Source organism: Oenanthe melanoleuca, chromosome 3 (genome assembly GCF_029582105.1).
Source record: "Oenanthe melanoleuca isolate GR-GAL-2019-014 chromosome 3, OMel1.0, whole genome shotgun sequence".
Classification (NCBI taxonomy): Eukaryota; Metazoa; Chordata; class Aves; order Passeriformes; family Muscicapidae; genus Oenanthe; species Oenanthe melanoleuca.
This window is the reverse complement of record NC_079336.1, coordinates 41336465-41355866: the sequence shown is the minus strand read 5'-3', so window position 1 is coordinate 41355866 and position 19402 is coordinate 41336465. Positions and strand designations below refer to the sequence as shown.

At 37.3% G+C, this 19402-nt stretch overlaps 1 protein-coding gene across 1 annotated transcript in view; it reads left to right on the top strand.

Moving 5' to 3' along the window:
- The window catches only part of PREP (prolyl endopeptidase), an 83367-nt gene that overhangs the window by 9731 nt on the left and 54234 nt on the right, over positions 1-19402 (top strand). Inside the window, exons 4-7 of the mRNA XM_056487077.1 lie at positions 208-338; positions 3811-4020; positions 5235-5356; positions 13394-13499. Of these exons, the coding sequence (XP_056343052.1) occupies positions 208-338; positions 3811-4020; positions 5235-5356; positions 13394-13499 (569 nt within the window). The remainder of the gene's footprint in view (positions 1-207; positions 339-3810; positions 4021-5234; positions 5357-13393; positions 13500-19402) is intronic.

Sequence of the window (19402 nt, the reverse complement as noted above, 5' to 3'; positions counted from 1 at the left end):
TGCACTGTGGCAAATGCAGCTTTTATTTTTAAAGGATATTTTGGGTGCATCCTACCCATGAGTCCTACTCTACTGTGAAACTTGTATTTCCCTAACCTATTAATCTGTCTTTTATTTATTTAATGACAACCTCAGTCGTTTTTTGTGCTTGCCTAACTGAAAATCAGAGTTCTTCCTACTTAATTTCTCCCTCTTGTGTTCTTTTAGGTATTTTCACTTCTACAATACAGGGCTCCAGAATCAGCGAGTTTTATATGTACAAGACTCCTTGGATGCCGATGCCAAAGTTTTCCTTGATCCAAATAAGCTTTCTGATGATGGCACTGTGGCCTTACGAGGTTAGTGAGACAGCAGTTCCTGCTGAGTAAGTCTCAGTCTTCAGCAGAAGTTGAAAATTTAATGTAAGTAATTACAATATCCCCATGTGGATTGTAGGGAGTTTCAGAAAAACACTTCTAGATCTACATTGTATCCACAATTAACTTGGTTCAGTTTCCCAGTGCTTTTTTTCAGAACTTTGTAACAGGTTTCCAATGGAATATGAGCAGCTCTTCAGGCCATCCGTAGCAACGGAAAAGAGTTTATGCATTTATGTTGATTGGTTCTCTTAAAATTGTATTTTGCATCTTTAACACAAGCCAGCACATTAGAGACTACGAAGGAACATGGCATTAACTTCTGTGATCACAAAATTGTGTTGACTAGGGCTTTAACTTGTCTTAGCTGTCTCTTTTTGCACTCCCTAGTTGCTCATTTGTAGGAGCAGACTCTTGGACCTAATAAGTCCTCTAAGTCTTAATTTTTAATTAATAAAAGCAGAGGATGGAACTAGTGAATGTTTCTCTGAAAGTGACCTAGATGAGAGGAATCAATATGGCTTTTTCTATGGAGAAGTCCTGCTTAATCTTTGTATATTGCATTCATATAATCTCTGTGTATTTCTGGAAGTCTTACTGCATAGTCTCCTTCCAAATGCGCTTAGAAAACCAGCAGCTGTGTAACAAGAGGGGAAACTCGTGGTGTTGATTAATAATTGATTTAAGGGCAGGGAAAGGAAGAACTGATAGGCTGTCAAATGGAAATCACCAGTAAAGCCCTGTCAGGGACTGTGCTAGGATTTGCAATGTTCATATGCTGAACATACTAGAAAAAGGAGTGAGCAGTGAGGTAGCAGAGCTTGGTGACAGTAAAAAATTTCTCTTGCTGAAGAATGACTGAAGAGTTGCAGAAAGACCTTAATAATAATAAGCAGGCAATAAATTAACAGCTAAAAGTCTCTGTGCAGATAAATTAAGTGATGCACAGGGGACAAACAATCCTGACCTCATGTAAGGAGGAATGAATGGAATGAACTCTTGAGCTCACGATGACCTCTTGGGAACAATGCATGGAGTGTAATACATAATTCCATGAAAATGTCTACTTGGTTCTTAGTAGAGGCCAAACAAGTACATCAAATACCAGTGTATTCAGCAGGAAAAAATTTCTCCCTTGAAGTGTTCAAGAAATAAATCAATGTGGCACTCAATGCTCAGATTTAGCTGACAAGGTGATGATCAGTCAAAGGTTGAACTCTATGATCCTGGAGGTCTTTTCCAACATTAATGATTCTGTGATTCTATGAAATAGAGAACAAAACAGGAGACACCATTACATTAGCAACCCAGGAGTTCGTACCATTGAACACTAAATCAAATCCCAGTCTCCTCAGCTCAAAAGGGGCTCTGAAATACAGATTGGAGGAGAGCAGTAGGAATAATCAAAGCAAAACCTGAGTTTGCCTGGATTAATCAGCTTAGAAAAGGGACCATTTAGCAAAGATATGAGAGGTCTGCAGAATCATTTGTGGCATGCAATAGGATGAAGGGAAGGAATAAGTGTTAATTGGTCATAATTTATTACAAGAATGACAGAATATCAAATGAAAGTAGTGGGAGTCAGGTCCCAAGCAAACAGAAGGTGATGGTTCATGCTGCAAGAAGTAGATCTGTAGAACCCATTTCCAATGGATGGTGGTGGTGGAAAAAGCCCAGGTGGACATAATCAAGGAGAAGGAAAGCATTCAGGAGTATTAGCCAGCCACTGCATGGAAAAGGAATCTGCTAAACTAGAAATGGTTGGAGGTGATAAGAATATTTGAGGCAAATATTACATGTGCTTGCATTGTTCTTGCATTTATTCCTGCATTTTGTTCTTTTGCTTGCGTTGTACAGTATCAACACAAGTTGGGGAATGAAGAGATTGAGAGCATCCTTACTAACAAGGACTTGGGGATCTTGGTGGATGAGAGGCTGGACATGAGCCAGCAGTGTGAGCTTGCAGCCCAGAAAGCCGATTTAATCCTGGGCTGCATCCAAAGCAGTGTGGCCAGCAGGGCAAGGGACAGGATTCTGCCCCTCCACTGGAGTTGTGTGAGACTGCCTGGAGTACTGCATCCAAATCTGGGCCCCCACTGTAGGAAGGACATGGACCTATTGGAGGGGAGTCCAGAGGAGGGCCATGAAGATATTAGAGGGGCTGGAGCACCTCACCTATGATGAGGGGCTGAAAGAGTTGAAATTATTCAGCCTGGAAAAGAGAAAGCTGTAGGATGACCGTATAATAGCTTTCCTGTATCTAAAGGGAGCCTACAAGAAAGCTGGAGAGGGACTTTTTACAGTTGTAAAATGCAGTGATAGAACAAAGGTGAATGGTATTAAACTGGAGGAGAATAGGTTTAGATTAGATACTAAGAAAAAATTTTTTACTGTGAAGGTGGTGAGGTGCTGGAACAGGTTGCTCAGAGGAGTTGTGATGCCCCATCCCTGAAAGTGTTCAAGGCCAGGTTGGATAGAGCTTTTAGCAGCCTTTGTCTAGTGGAAGGTGTCCCTGTCTACAGCAGGAGGGTAGGAATTAGATGATCTTTAACATCCCTTCCAATCCAAATCATTCCATGATTTTATGGTTGTTTTTACTTGCATAGACATCACATTCTGGTTTCTCTTGAGGACAGCTAGATGGAATTGTGTTCTGAATCAGAATGGCCACTTTTATGTTGTTATGGGAGAGAATATATTGGTGTGGCACAGTGGTGCCTCTCCAAACTATCATGTCCAGGAAATGCAACTTTTTCTTAGGTCATTTTTTGATAGAGTAGATACTTTCAGGTCTGTACAGGCCTATGAAAATTCAGTTTCTTCACCTGTCTTGATTTACAAGCATGAATTTGATCTTTATCAACAACAATGGAAGCTCTTTATTCCTCACTGTTTGGATAAAGTGAAATATATATCACAGGTCTTAGCTGAGAATATTGCTAATTAGCCATTTGCATGCTAGTGGCAAAGTTTTCCAGTTACTGCAGTTTTCAGGGTTTTAAATGGTCTCGTTTTCAGCAACTCCATTTTTTAAGTGGTCTTTACATTATTTCAGGATACATAGCTTGCACCTTTGTTAGCTTCTTTGGTACTGTTTCTTTCTTAAAATTTCACTCAGGTTCTCTACCTGTGTTCGTTTTCATTTTCTAATTCTTCCTGCCAAGCTCAGGGCAGTAGAAGAAATGTGATTCAAACCATAATTCTGATTTTGGGTGTAAATTATGTTGCTGAACATGGATACACTTACAGAGAACCTGTGCCTAAATTTGGATCTGTGAATTAATTGGAAAGTCCACAGAGACTGAAAAAATGCTGTGAATCCCAAATGATAGCAGATGTCGTGTCTTGCACTGCTTTTTAGAAAATAAACCTTCTCTTAGTGTTTGATGAAAAGTTCCTTTAACTAGTATCCCAATTTAATCTCTCTTCATTTTGTTTGTTTCCAATTTCCTAGGTTATGCATTCAGTGAAGATGGTGAATACTTTGCATATGGCCTGAGTTCTAGTGGCTCTGATTGGGTTACTATCAAGTTTATGAAAGTAGAAGGTCCTGAGGATCTCCCAGATACACTGGAGAGAGTTAAATTCAGTTGCATGGCATGGACCCATGATGGAAAAGGCATGTTCTATAACTGCTACCCAAAACAAGATGGAAAAAGTGATGGTAGGTATGACCATTCTAATTGCATGTTATGTGGAAGCAAAATCAATTTTACAGTGAATTGATGCAACAAATAATTAGCTGTACATATCTATATTGAAATAAGTAGCTGTAGTGGTTGTGCAATTAGAGATCAAATTATGTCTTGTATAGGCAAAGCCTATGTTCAGTTAGGGTGAGTCACTTCTTGTCTGCTTGCCCCTCTTTTTCTCATGAGTTTACTGCTCGTTTTTCTCTGGAATGATTTACTTAGGTTCCCTATTGTTGGTGGTGTTAGCTAGAACTTGATGTCTGGTGGCAGCTTACTTAGATCTTTCCCCTTATGCATTTGTGTGGGCATAGATAAACTGCATTGGGAGATTGACCTGATGAGTAGCAGTGTGAGGCATGAAAGGTTTTTGTTGTTCAACCAGGTTAATTCATGTGTGGTTCACAGCAAAGCAAAACGAAATGTTTATGCTAGCAAAATTCAAGGAGCACCACACAAAGTGGAATAAATTGTGGAGGAGCACCAGTGGGGAAGGAATTTAGCAGCTTTTATTATAAGGCAGAGCTACTGAAAAGTTTTTTTCTGGAGATGTGTTCTTTGTTAAACTGGCAAATGCCTGAATTTTGCCTCTGTATTTGCTTTTGAGCCTATAATTTTGCCAGACTTGCAAGATAGATACCAACCTTGTTTTGCTCAGATTTTCTTTACCTCCTGTTTGTACTTGAAAAGCTAAAGTATTGGAAAATGTTGCATGAATGAAATTAAAAAAAAAAAAAATTCAAGTGGCAGCTCATGCAGTGCTTTAAAATGCATCACTTTTATATTTTCAAAGGAATGTTAATTAGCAGTAAAGCTCCCTTTAGTTGCTCTAAGTGAAATGGAAATGAAAATGTCATTAGAGGGTGGCAGGGATTCTTGTTTTTCTTAACTTTACTTGCTTTTATTTCTAGAAAGCAAAGCTTGATATGATATATCTTCAAATTTAGGAAGGTATTATCAATAATAAAAGGAAAGGATTACTGTTTAACCAGGTTTTCAGCATGAAGTTTTACCTTATTTTGTAGGAGGTGTTTATTTGGAGGAGAATGGTTGTAGCTTGGAACCGGTCCTAGTTCTCTCTTCTGAATTTCTCTTTTATATACAAAAGAATACAGAAGTTTCTAAGGGTTTCATATGATTGTTGCATTTCTTTGAGATCTTACTGGTTTAAATATCTGCAAATCTCTAGGCACTGAGACCTCCACTAATCTGCATCAAAAGCTGCATTATCACGTATTAGGAACTGACCAGTCAGAAGATATCCTGTGTGCTGAATTTCCTGATGAACCAAAATGGATGGGTGGAGCTGAGGTATGGTAAATGTCCTGCACCTTATCATTATCATGTTCTGCTTTTCATATTCTAACAACTGATAGTGGATATTAATTTGAAAACATTTTCTTAAAAGAACACTTTTTATTAGTGTTTGTAGTTGACAATTGAACTAAGAATCATTGATTAAGAATTCCTGAAAATAAGACTTCCTGATTTGCTTTAAATCACTCCTCCAGCCTGCAATGACACAATCATAAACCCTTTTTCGTCACTAAGGCCATTCTGCCTGATACACATTCCAAGACTGAGAAGATCATTTTTTGGACAATGTGTCACTGTTCTTATTTCTTCTTGGTCAGTGTTTATTTAGCCCCACCTTCTACTTCCTGTGCAAAAGCTTATTCTAATAGTCAGCATGTCTGGATATTCCCTGCCATGTATTTATTTGGTTATGTTTAGTTTTGCAATGTCTTCCCTGAAAAATAAATATATCTGTTCTGCTTAATTGAGGAATGGAGACATACAGTCAAAAGCTGTTAGTACTCTGTGTATAATTGGTGAACTCTAAGTTTCCCTACAAGTTTTATCAGGACACATGTGGTACAGACTGTGTTATTGGAAATGGAATTGATTTCCTGAGCTTATTTTGTTGAACTACTACTATGTCATGCAAAGTCCCAGTAAACCTTTTGTAATTAGTGTGTTTTATTCCCTATATTAGATTAAGCCATGTGCAGTCAAGGGCACTGTTTTGAAGTGCTGCTGGAATGTAGTGATGATCATTCCATTTATGAGGGAACTGGCATTTTTCATATAGATGAATACTTGTAATACTCTGTACTCTTCTGCCTGCTATGTTTGATCAGTATATTTTGTTTCTATATTGGTTTCTTTTTTGTCTGACACTTTTGATGAACATGAGGTGTTTTTAGCCTGGTTTGGGGTACTCAGTTCCTGCAAATACTTTTCTCTGCGAGAACCTTTTTGAAAAATGTGGTCGTCAGCTTGTGTCACTTTTCAGTGCATTAACCCATGAAAATGTTAGGAGTGTCTTTACTGTGGGCTGAGAGAAAAGAAAGGTTCTTTTAAGGAGGAGAAAAATATTCTGCAGTTAAAACAACAACAAAAACAACAACAACAAAACCCAAAATAATCTCAGGTGCACTGTAGGGAGTCAGAGTGGTGTGTTCCTATTCTCAATGGAGATAGGAAACTAGGTCATTCATAAGGACAAAAGAGGGTTGTAAAAAATTTTGTCAGCTTAATATATTTAAATACAATATGCAAACAAATAACTTCAGGGTTCTTTTCTTTATTATACATTCAACACCAGCCTCAAGTATGCTTGATTTGAACAAAATCTGTGGTGCTGAAAATGGTGTTGGCAGAGAAATATAGATGTCTTTCCAGCTCTTCACTTGGATGGATTGTTTGTGAGGAAAAAAATCTGTTTATTGTTAGTCAAATATGTAAGTTTTGAAAAAGAGGGTGTTAAATCTTTTCATCAGTCTAGAAAAAGCATATGAATTTCTGGTACAGGTTGTAGAATGGTGGGGGAGTTGTGAAGAGCAGGGATAGAATTTAATTGAATAACAGCCCAGCAGAGGGCAGTCTGGTATGAAGATGCTTAAAACCTTGGTAATGTCATAGGTACTCTGGGAAAGCAGGAGCTTCCCATGCTTCTCTGTTTAAGTGGGATTTTCTTGCTCCTTATCCAGACTGACTGAGCATATCTCTCTTTCACAGACTGTTATTCTCAAAGTTAAACAATAAGTTATGTAACAGTCTTTCACAGTTGGTAGTGCAAGGAGTCCCTGTGGTATCAGCAGGAAAGTAAGCAGAACAGAAAGGAGTGGGTGAGGGGAACCCTCTTACCCAGTTCTGCCAGCAGTAAAATAAGTACAAATGTTTTCTAACAAACACTGTGCAGTGTCTCCAAATTGAGATTTTTTTTTTTTTTTTTTAATTCTTGATTTTATATTTAGAACTGTTGGTTAACATCAGTGGTTCTGTACCAGGGAAGTGATCTTGCACATGAAATTCAGAGCACAGAGTAGTCTGTGCCAGATGTGTGCTGGCTGTAATGTTTTCACTGCAGCAACCTGGAAGCATCCACAGGGGAAGAGTGAACAGCATGGAGGGGAAGGGCTGAAAACATTATCAGCTCACTGAAGTGAGACACACTGCTGGGTAAAACAGGGCTGTGGGAATTTTTCTGAAGCCTTACACTGTCTTAGTCAAGGATGAATCTTGAATAGAAGCCTAGTGTGAGTATCTTCCTACAGCCCTGGCAGTAGGCCCAGAGAATTTTACTGTTCAGAAAGAGGCAGGTAATCGTGGCTGCACGTGGGACTGTGGGAGCTGATAATCTCTTACATAGCCAGGTTCCACATGCTTTAGTGCTTTCATTCAGCTCAAAAACAAGCTGAAAGCCACAGTAAAAATTGTGTGTGATGTTTGTCACCCCAGAAGGCTACTGATTTTATTCTGTGCTAGACTTAGGAAAGAGAATGCATGTAAATATATGTGTACATATTGCTGTGTTCCTCTTTGAAACAAAGCTGCCTGGTGTTCTGTTGGAATTGTAATAATCATAAGCACAATGATCTAGGGTTAAAATCCCTGTTCTCTGGCTTTGGTAGGGCTCCTTTAACCCAAAAGTTAGCAAAGGCTCTAAAGGATAATGGTCAGAATAGAAGTGCTCTTTATACCAGCACATTGTATCTAGAATCCAAGAAGAAAAACCAAACTGGAATAAGAGATTTGAATTAATACCCAGAGCAAGTTTTCTGACCTGGGTAGTGGGTGGATAGGAGACATCAGAATGTTGTTTGCATATAACCATGTCCAGGTCTTGCATAAAGTGTGTCAGCCTGTGTCTTAGAATGTAGGAAGGGGATTTTGTTGGACCTCATCCTAAATTAAGTGTTGCTGTGATCACCCATCATTAGGGTTCTGAGATCTGGTTGATTCTGAAACCAGTACTCTACAAACAGAAAACAAAACACCACCTTTACAGGCTGAGGGTAGCAGCTTCAGGTGGCTTGGGTTGTGCAGACAGTCCCAAGAGGTTGCTTTGTGAGAGGGAGTTCATGCCCCAATCCTCAATGTCTCAAAAGACTGTGAGAACATAAAATGTGATAGGAGCTATTTGCAAGCTTCAGTGACTTTCTGGCACCACTGCAAAGATAATATCAGAACATAGCTTTATGTTCCCTTCATTGAAAAAACAACAAACCAGTACCACACCCCACAACCCCCATAAAAAAAAAAAACAAAACACAAAAACCCCACAACCCTTTACAAACAGGAAAGAAAATAGCTTGAATTTTTCTAATAAAAAGGGAGATAATAAAAGTGAAATTTGAAAAGCTTGGAGACTACTCTGGGAGTTCTTTGTCATCGTGCAGGCAGATCTTTGTGGCACAGGGTTGTGCACATCTGTGATAGTAGAACACTTGAAGCTGTTCAGACAGTGCTCTTTACTTGCCAAATGTTTCAGCAAATTTTACAGTAATTTTTTTTCTCTGTAGAACCCATGTGCTTTGTAGATTTTTGTGCTTAATATTTTCCTTTGTTCATCTGATGGAAAGCTTAAAAATACTCATAAAGAACAAAATAGGTAATTTTTGCAGGAAGTGAAAGGTTTCTTGCATGTAAATTCTTCTTAGTGGAGTCATATCCATGGTCAGTGGTGTTATTTAAAAGTCTTTGTGCAGCATATATCTAAAGTTAAGGAAATAACTGCTGTCATGAGTCTGTTTTATTGTGGTGACTGGGTACATTCTTGAATAAGTATTTTTTTAAAACTGTTCAGTCACTCTGGGTGGTGTTAAGCTGTTACATCCATAGCATATAGTGAAAACTGTAGCAGTGTTAAAATTCAGCTTATTGATGCAATGAGTTTTTAGTTCCTAGTTATTAATACCATGCGTTGCATGATTGCATCTTTATTGCCACACATCTTTCTTTTTCTGGATGATCTGATCTTTAATGGCTGGATACATTACAGTTAGTAATTTGATCTTTTAGCTCATTTGGAAAGCTTTGATTCTTCCTGTGATTTTTGTGAACTTTGATTTTTAAATTTTTTTTTTGTGCATGATTCATTTGCTGTGCTTCATTGGAAATGCATTACATAGCAATGACAATTGCTCAGTTTCATATGCAAAGGGCAGCAGTGCATGAAGAGCAGTAGTTTGTGAAATAACTGCAGATGCAGATCAGGTTGTAGATTACCGTGGTGTTAATGCCTGCAGTTAAGAAGAGAGTTTATCTTTTTCTCAACACAGGCGTAGAATCTAATAACTGAACTTCATTTATTTAATTTTTAGTACCTTGTTACGCAGAAACAAATTACACAGTGATTGATTAGGTTTTTTTCACCTTGATAATAAAAAAGGACAAAGGTAGTAAAACTTCTGATTTGTTATCTATAAAGGAATGATGTGTATATATAGTTACCTTAACAGAATACGACGTACTCTCAGGGCCCCAATTTGTGAACTAAATATAGAGAGCTATTCCTTATCCTGAATCTGGCAATGGTAACTGTCCAGGTAGTGTTTGTTCACAGAACTTGCATTAATATTCACTGTTGGTATGCACATGACTTGAAAGCATTCTAATATCTCTCATATTGACCTTTTAGTTGAGTGATACATAAAGCCAGGAAACCCAAAAAACCAACAGCTTTCTTGTGTTTGTTCTTTTTTCTTGTTGTTTGTTCAATTATGTATGAATTTTTGGTGTGAAATCTGCTGCTGCTGTTTAGACAAAATATTGCACTTTGTTTTTGCTGTGGAGCCTCATAACCCTTTGCTGTTCCTTATATGGTTTGTAATGAATTAGTTGTATTTTGTAACAGAAGATGAGATTTGAGTGGTTAGAAGATTCTTTTCACTAATTAGACTTCAAATAATTTTTCTTACTTTGTTGTTCATTGATATATTGAATTTACCAGTAAACTGCTGCTTCTCTTAATGTTTGTATTGGCAGTGGTTACTGTTCATCAAAATGGAGAGAACAGGTAATATTGAAACAAATCACTAGGCAAGAAAACAACCCAATGAAAACACTCCACTATAAACCAAAACTCTGCTATAAAGGAGGATTTAAAGATTTTGATGCTTGACAGTACTTAGAAGTACAGCTGTTTTAGTGATACTGTTGTGTGTGTTTGTATGGTGTAAAGATAGTCACAACAAATATGTAAGAAATAGTAGGTCTAACAACTCAAAATTGCTAATTTACTGTAGTAGTGAAACTAAAATCTATATACTAACATCATCTCTTTGAAATAATCATTCCTTTACTAGTGCTGAATTAGGGATTAGTGCTGTGTTATGCCAGTAAAATCATTGTTATACTGGAGATTTTTAAAAGCTCCAGTTGAAAGGCTATAGGATTTCTTCTGTCCTGTTTTGACAGATACTAAATATTGTTTTAAGAGGTGCAATTACTTTGTAGCCTGCTTACCTTTTACCAGTGGGTGTTGTTTGAAATGATAGTAATTATTTTAATGAGAGATATGTTCACTGACTTTTCATCTTAAATGTGGGAAACCAGGTCTGATACTGCAGCTGTCCCCCTTATGCTGAGCCATGAATGCATTCTGAGGTTTGGGTGAGGTACTAGTATGAAATTTCAGTTTGTAGATTTGTGAGCTAAGAGCAGGGATTGCAGCTCAGCTCATAAAGATGATGTAGCAGTATAATAATCATCCAAATGATAGTTGGTAAATCCTACTTCCTTCTGCCATCCTGAAACCCATACTCTTGTCTGTTTACAGTGTAGGGTCAGTGGCTTCTGGGCTGTGATTACACATTCATCAGTGCTACAGTCTGAGCTGCCTTGAGCAATCTCTCCCCCTGTTATTCATGTTTCCAGCTGTTTGGTGCTGTGTGTTAGCTTGGCCATTTGTGCAACTGAACAGTGCACTGATTGAGACACTAATCTGGCAGAGGGGCTTCTTTTAGTCTTCTTTTTATTGTGAATTGTTTAAGTATTTTTCCTTTTTCTTTCTCCTTCCCCTTCTGGAGTCTTTATTTTGTTTGACTGGATGTTTTTTCCCTCTGGATTATTTCTTCTTTTCTGTTTCCTGGAGGTTTAAATTTTTTTTTTGTTTGCTTGGGTTTTTTGTGGGATTTTTGGGGTTTTTCTTTGGAGCTTTTGTTGTTGTTTTTGTTTTTGTTTAACATGCCACTTTTTCAGTTGGATCAGTTCTCTGAACTGGTTTATTACACAAATGGTGGGTGCTTGTACTGGCATGACATGGGGAATGAACTCACATGAGCATAGGCAACTATAGCAGTAGGTAGAGCTAAAGGTGGATAGTGCATAAGTTGATGCTGCTGTTAAGATTGCTTTTCAAACTGTAACTTTGTGGATGTCTAAATCTGCAGTATTTACCGAACATTTTAGCATCCTGCATCAACTGTCTTGTCCTGTTTCTGTCAAATTCCTTTAGGTTGTAGAACTCACTGTTATAAGAATAGCTTTAGTGATAGAGACACACATAACTGGTATCCCACCAGCAAGATGCCTTGGGAGTTCTTAATTCAAATTAAACATAAACTGCTATCAACTCTTAACTAGTCCAGCTGGGAGTATGGAAGGAAAAATTAGATGTACTCGGATTTGCTGTCATCAGAGATTCTGAATCACCCTTGCAAAAACATCAGAAATTTGCACTTCTCTGTTCTTTCTTGGAAAGAAAGTTATTAGACTTCTCTTAACTGTTTTATTCACAGAATCAAATAATAAATTTATATGGGTTCTGACTATGACTAAAAGAGTTTTGTGTGTCATAATCTTGAATTTAACTTATATCTGTATTTTTATACACAGCTTTAAATTATTTGTTATGCTATTTCAGTTGGTGAGAAAGTGAAAGGAGCTTGGTGCTTTCACAAGTATGGACAGATGTTTAAACAGCATATTGCAATCGTTTTCTTAATGAAAATGTACACCTGCAATTATTGCTTACCTAAAACTGCTGAAGATGTATATTTCAAGAAAGATCACCTAATCTTGGTTTCCATTTCTATATATACTTGTTTCTAGGAAGGAGAAGGCAAAATATCTCAACTTTGCAGGCTGCCCTGTTAAAGATGTCTTTGCTGTTTCATATAATGGAATGTTTTTTGCTACAGAAGGAATCTTAGATGTTATTTTCTATTTGTCTTGTGAGCTTTTGGCTGTATGGACAAATTGTGGTATAATTAGCTCTTAACAAAATGCCTGTAAAAATATGATTTGGAAACACTCATTTGGGGATTATTTTTGTTTCAAGGAGTGTTTGTTTTTTGGGGTTTTTTTTGTAAACTCCTATATACTGAAATTTATTTCTGTTCTGCTAGGCCCCTTTCTTGTATCTCTAAGATTGTGGATCTGTTGGAATAGCAGTATAATTAGAACCTAATTCTTCTGAATTTTTTTGGCACAACTCATTCTACAGATATTTTGCATAACAAATGTTACAAATATAAACTGAAATATATCTAAGAAGTAATTACAATATAAGAATTGTTTTGAAGCTGTGTATAGTGCCAAGTGGAAAATTTCCAGAACTCGGATTCGTATTTTGTGACTGGGGCTTTAAGTTTCCACTAGATACGGTCATATAAGAATGTGAACAGTAAACAGCCTTCTCTATCAGCTCTGTTAATAAAATGTCAAAATTTGGTAATTTTGGAATATGCTCAAAACAGCTCAGTCAGGAGAGGGAAACTTTTAAGCTGTTGATTTCTTGTTACTTTCTGCTTTTTCTGGTTGGACTTACACTTTCAAAAGCTTTGTCAAGAAATGTAGTATGTTTGCAAAGCCTGAGTAGCAAGAAGGATTAATTGACGACTTTCTGTACTAACAGACAACATTTCAGAAATTCTGTTGTGTGTGTACATGCATGTGCAAAAGCGAACCAAGAGGCATCATCAGATAATTTCTAATGTGGTTGTAGCTTGTAATGTTTGTTTAAGAGCAGCACTAGATTTTTCTGCATGTGTGAACTCCCTTTTCAAGTTGGACTTCTTTTTTGCAGAGGGTGCATTATTTTTCTGTAACTTCTTATAGGTGTCAGATGATGGTCGATATGTCTTGCTGTCTATCAGAGAAGGCTGTGATCCAGTGAACAGACTGTGGTACTGTGATCTACAGAAAGAGTCTCAGGGTATATCAGGTATGTGTTGCTTTCCAAGTTTGCTTCCTTTTAAGACAATATAAGATTTGAAATAACTTAAGTTTGAATGAAAAAGCGTATATATATGTTTTTAAATACATATATATATTCAAATACATTTATTGCTTAGCCATCTTAATGCAGAAATTAGATAAAACAAACACTGCTAGCATTCTATTCTTTGTTATGTATCAGCAGATGAAAAACTATTCTTCATTCTGTAGTTTGTTTAAAAGGTCACAAGGAAAAGTTGGTGTAGTATGAGCTGCCATACCAATGTATGTTCCAGTTCATTCTATACCACTCATACTGTTTAATGTTTAAACTTTTTTTCTTATTTTAAGTATTTCACATATCTCCCTTCAAGCACTGATAGCACTTTTTTCCCAAAAAGTGACTGGCTTATAGATAACTTTTTTTTCTATGTGTAGTACCAGGAAATAAAAATCCTCCAGTGTTATTTGGTAGCACCATTGTTGTTACAGTATCAACCCATATTTCAAAAGCACTTTCATGAAGTGCTCTTTCCTTTTCTTCCAGTTGTAGTAGCCTTTGATTTTTGTGTATCAGGCTTTGTAGCCACGATGGTATGAGCTGAAAGAATGGCACTTTGGACTGTTGGTAATGGTTGGCATGGTTAGCTGGTTTACTCATTGGTAGATTTATATTTCCAGAGTATTGGATTGTTGAAAGGTATTCCTCAATATGGGTTTTGCATAGAATACAACTTAGCCTTTTTGATTCTTGCAGCTTCTCTCTTCAGAAATTTCAGAAACAGAATAAATACTGCAGTAACTGTTTGTTGAATTGGATCTCAAGAAACTTGTTCTCTTGTTTATTAACCTAATATTTCAGGCTAAAGAGGGGGCACTACTACTGACTTGTCTACAACCAAACTTCAGTCAAGACTGTCAGCAACTTCCACATGCACAGTCAATTCTTTGTTATTTGTACATACCAGGTCAGGCAGGGCACCTTTATTTCTTTGGCTTCATGATCACCTTGGGAAGTTATCATGAAGGCACTGTAGAATTCTGGATTGCTTGAGCCCTAGATTACCACACAGAAGACATCACAGTAGCTAGAATTCCCACTGTGAGGAGTATGGCCTGTGAATGAATCTTCTTCCAGTTGTCTGAAGAAGGCATCATCTACTTCTTCCTAATTAGGAAGTCCATAGCATGTAGTAACTACTACATACAGTAAACTACTACTCCATGCTCTATAGCACATAGTAGTATATACCACTACAGTAGTACCCATGCTAATCTCATGTTAATCTCAACCTATGAGCTATTGACCATCTCCTGAATTGTCCCAAGGCAGAACTCCACACATAAAAGACAACTCACCTCCTCACCTTGCCATCCTGTCCTTACTAAACAACCTTGATCTATCTGTGGTAGCATGGCAGTCCTGTGAGCTGTCCCACCATGTCTCTGTTATCCCAGTGAGGTCATAGTCCAGAAAGTGCACACAGACTTCTAACTCCTCCTCCTTTGTTCCCATGTTGTGTGCATCAGTGTAGAGGCAGTTCAGGCAGGCACCCAAGTGTGCTGATTCCTCACTACAGGTTTGAGAGCTTTCTCCATGAGGCTGTTCTGCAGGCACTTCCTTCTTTATGTGCTTTGAGAGACTCCACTTCAGCTCTGTTTTGTGTCTCATTTTTACCACCCAGGCCCTTGGCTTGCCTACCCCATCCACATCTTCCTTACTTGTTCAGGAACTTCTTTCTCCTGTTTTTTTCTGGTTTAAAGCTCTGTTTACTGGGTTGTCTAACATGCAAGGATCCTTTTGCCTTGCTTAATCCAGTAGACTGCAGTGCACCAATAGTACAGAGCGGGGTAACCTAGAATTGCTGCTGAATCTTTGGTTTTTCTCTTGGATGGACTATTATCTCCTGTTCCTTATTTGCAGCCTGCTTTCTATGGATATAAGAGATGCTTAATCCCACTTTGCTGTTGGAAGTGTTGGCTCCCAAATGCAATCAGTGGTAATGAAAAAGCAGGAGACCCAGTGGTCCAACCCTCACAAGAATGTATGGGAGATCAGTTGGCCAGGCAGATGTGAGAACATAAGCTTGTGGCATAAATTTAATCTTGTTACACCTTGAAGATTCACTCAGATGGGCACCCATAAGGCTTCAGAAGAAATTTTTATCATCTTAGACTTGAGCCACTTTCAGTCAAAGTTCTCTCCCCTGTGGATTTTCAGAGATATGAAAGTCAATGAAGATTTGTCTTCCAGCTTTGATATTCATAACAACTGTCTCCTGTGTGAATTCTCAGATAACACTGTGTTTATGCTAAATCTTAATATAAATTGAGTTAGAATGTCAAATGACCTTATACAAACTGATACATCTAGGTTCCACTATTTGCAGTGTTCAGAGACTTGTGTCTCTTTGTTGCATACAAGACTCTGTCTGAGTGTTATACGCACTTATAAGAGGACTTTTAAGATGCACTTTTCCTCTACATCTGTTTACTTGATCATTATGATGTTCAACGGGGCTTTGTCATCACTGGGAGGTTGTGGTGACCTGAGATGAAGTTTCAGAACCCATCTGTGGATTTGAAGGAGCAATTATAAGCACAGTTACATTTCTATAGAGCCCTTAAACAACGTGTTTTCTATTCTGATTTTTCCCAGAAGTGCTAACTGTAAGTCATAGATCAATTCATAGTGTGTTAGACAAGTGTATTCTCAGAGTTGAAATAAGGTCTAACAGCTATAACTGGGAAAATACACTGGAATATCATAGGCAAGTAATATTGGCTGATAGGGAGGTGTGTGATTTAAAGGACTGATAGGATGGACAAGTGGAGTAATTCTGTTTGGTTTTAAATTTGTAAACCCATTTCTTTGAATGGGCTATTGGCTGAGTTGAGTATGTGATAAGAAGGCTAAGTTGCTCTAAGCCACATGTCCATTGAACAGCTGTTACATCACTGACTGCTTTGAGATCCAAAGTGGGGAGATGATTAATGATTATTCCTACATTATGCTGTAAGGAAGGACTCTGCTTGCTGGCAAATTCAGTGTTGGAGGAAAAGTGAGAATCGCCTCCAGGCTGTAGGTGTGATAAGATGAGGGGCTAAATGTACCTGTTTAGACCATTAGCTGAGGCTCCTGCTCTCCTGTACTCCCTCAGGATGATTGAGTCCATGTGAATTACAAGTATCTCTCTGTTCAGATTTGGACCCTTCTGCTGATTGCAAAAGGTGCCTATGGCTTGTAGCTCACATGGTTCTAAGATTAAAGGGAGAAAAATAAAAGATAAATACCACAAAACTGAAAGCAACTTGAAAAAAATTAAAGCAGGAAATCTGGAAAAAGTACTAAGTTGAGGGGAGAGAGAAAATGATCTGATTAAGGCATAGATGTTTGTGAAGAAGCTGTCAGAAAAAAAGAAAACTAGTTGCAGGACTATTTTGAGTGAATATTCGTTATTTCAGAAATTGTACTGACTGTAAAAGAGGGAGTGAGGGAGATTGAAAAATGAAAGAAAATGGATGATATTATAGCCTAGGATCTAGCAGATAACACATCTGGTATAGATGCTGTTTAAAGGACAGAGTGATTTGACAGTGGAGCTTCAATTTAGTAACCGTAAAGAAGTGAAATAACATTGGAAAGTCTCTGATTATTCCAGTCAAAATGCTTTTGCCTCCTGGAGATGCTTGCTGAAGACAAAGGTGCAAGTAAGTCTAAATTTGCAACTGAAAGCTGAAAATGACCATTGAATTCTTAGTTACTTATGTTTTTAACACCTTATTAAGGTGATATTGACTAAACTACTTCCTGGATTGTTGAAATTGATTGACCAAGGAAAGCTTCTGTCAAGAGACAGGACTGTGGTTTTGTAATGAAGAGAAAAAAAGTAAAAGAGCTAGTAATCAAGGGAAAGGATCTAATATATGGAATGTACCTCAGAACTGAAGGGACACAACTGGTATTGCAAACAATCTTGTAGCAATTTTGTACTTATGTTGTTCTGTCCCCCTTCTTGTTTTGTTTTTTTTTTTTTTTTTTTTAACTTCCTTCTGTAATAGGCCTCTTATATTCATGGTCCTTATATCACTTCCAGTGTTAGGGCCTGTCCTTTAAAGGAGGCTAGTTATAGAAGTGTCCTTTATGCTGTTCTATTTCTTAGAGATGCATCAGAATTTAAGTCCTATTTGAGCATCAGGTCAAGATAAACATATGTGTGTATTTATGGACTAAAGTCACACTATGATTGTAGAAGCTCCTGTGCTCATTGTACTGACTGTCATTCTGCTGCAGTGTCCTGGCTGTAGCAGCAAGGATGAATAGACATCTCTGATTTCTCTTGTGTGGATGGAGCAAAACAAAGTTTAGGACTTCCCTCAGCTATGAAGGGATCATAATATTAAACTACTCCTGTCATAGGCATGTTATAGGCTAGTTACCTGTTACTAGCTCTTCTTGTACTGAATAGCAATATTGTGGTTTTTAGGTTGAGGCTCTTGGATTCAGTGAAAGCCATTTGTGTTTTCATGAAATGATTCATAGTTTGGATCCCTTTCATAGTATGCTATCTTTAGAAATTGTGATTGTTTTTATAATTTTTCTCATTTCACTAAGGACTTCAGATTTTGAAAACTTCATGCAATCTGGCAGTATTGCATTGGTTATATAGAGGTTGGTATGTGGCAGGTTTCATATGGTCAAGTAAAAATTTAAGTCTCTTTCATGTATAGACTTTATTAGACTAAAACTGTATAGTTTTTCATTATTTTTGTTTTTGGGGACTTGTTTGATTTAGCTGAACTAGTCTACTTCAGCACACAGCTGGCCATATGAAATTATATGTTCATGAAATATTTCAAGTCTCGTGTCAACAAATTTCTCATACTTCTGAATTTATTTGTATTGTAAAATCATAGTTTAGAAATAGCAATGTGTTGTACTTAAGGGTTGTTAGAATTAAAGTTGGCTAGCTCATTTGTGGGCTTTGTTTCTAACCTACTGTAGGTTAGAAATGTGGCACAATTTTTTAAAAGTATTTTTACATATATGTTAGGAGACCTTCTTGTTCAGAATTAAAGTTCATTTTGTCTGCCTGAGAGACAAAAGGCCTTTTCCCTCAAAGAGCACCGTAGCTGGTTGAATTATTTTGCTTAAATTTGCAGGCTAGAGTGCAGAAGGAGAGTTAGAAGGGGGGGTATTCATCTTGGGAAAAGAAAGAAGAAACGGGAGTGCAAAATTTAACTGTATGTTTTATGTGTGGAAATAGAAGATGCTTAATATCTGCCTGATAGAACTTGGAAGATGACTGTAAATTCAGGGATGAGTCAGCTACTGTGGGAATCATCAAGCAACACAATATAGCCCATAACAAGCTTACAGGAGCTCAGATATTTCTTTCCCCAGTAGGTTAAAGGAACGTGTAATCTTCGGTTTTTACTCTTACTTATAATGTGGCATGTTTTTATAGCAAGAAAATACTTCCTTTTTAAATTTAAAATTAAATTTAACAGTTTGTGGCTGTTTTGAAAAGATTAATCCAACCAGATAAGCTCATTCAGTTGAAAAAACAAAGCTCTAAAACCATTTTCTGCCTTCTTAAATTGTGAACTTCTTCCATATTTATGCTCAATTACATGCCTATCCCATTTTTGCTGTCTGTCTAGACAATACAAATAAAAAAGTAAATTTGTACCTTTTCAGTCCGAGGCAGTGAAAGGGAAGATCCAGATTGTTCCACAAGAATCGTCAAGAAATGGAACAGAATTATTTTGCTAACAATCTAAAGTAAATTTGATGAGGAGAAAGCCTCTGGTGTAATTTTCTCACAAGTTTTCTTTTTATGAAACATGTTTGTCCAATATTTGCCATGTAATTACTGCTTTAATAATCTTGAGTTAATGCATTTCATT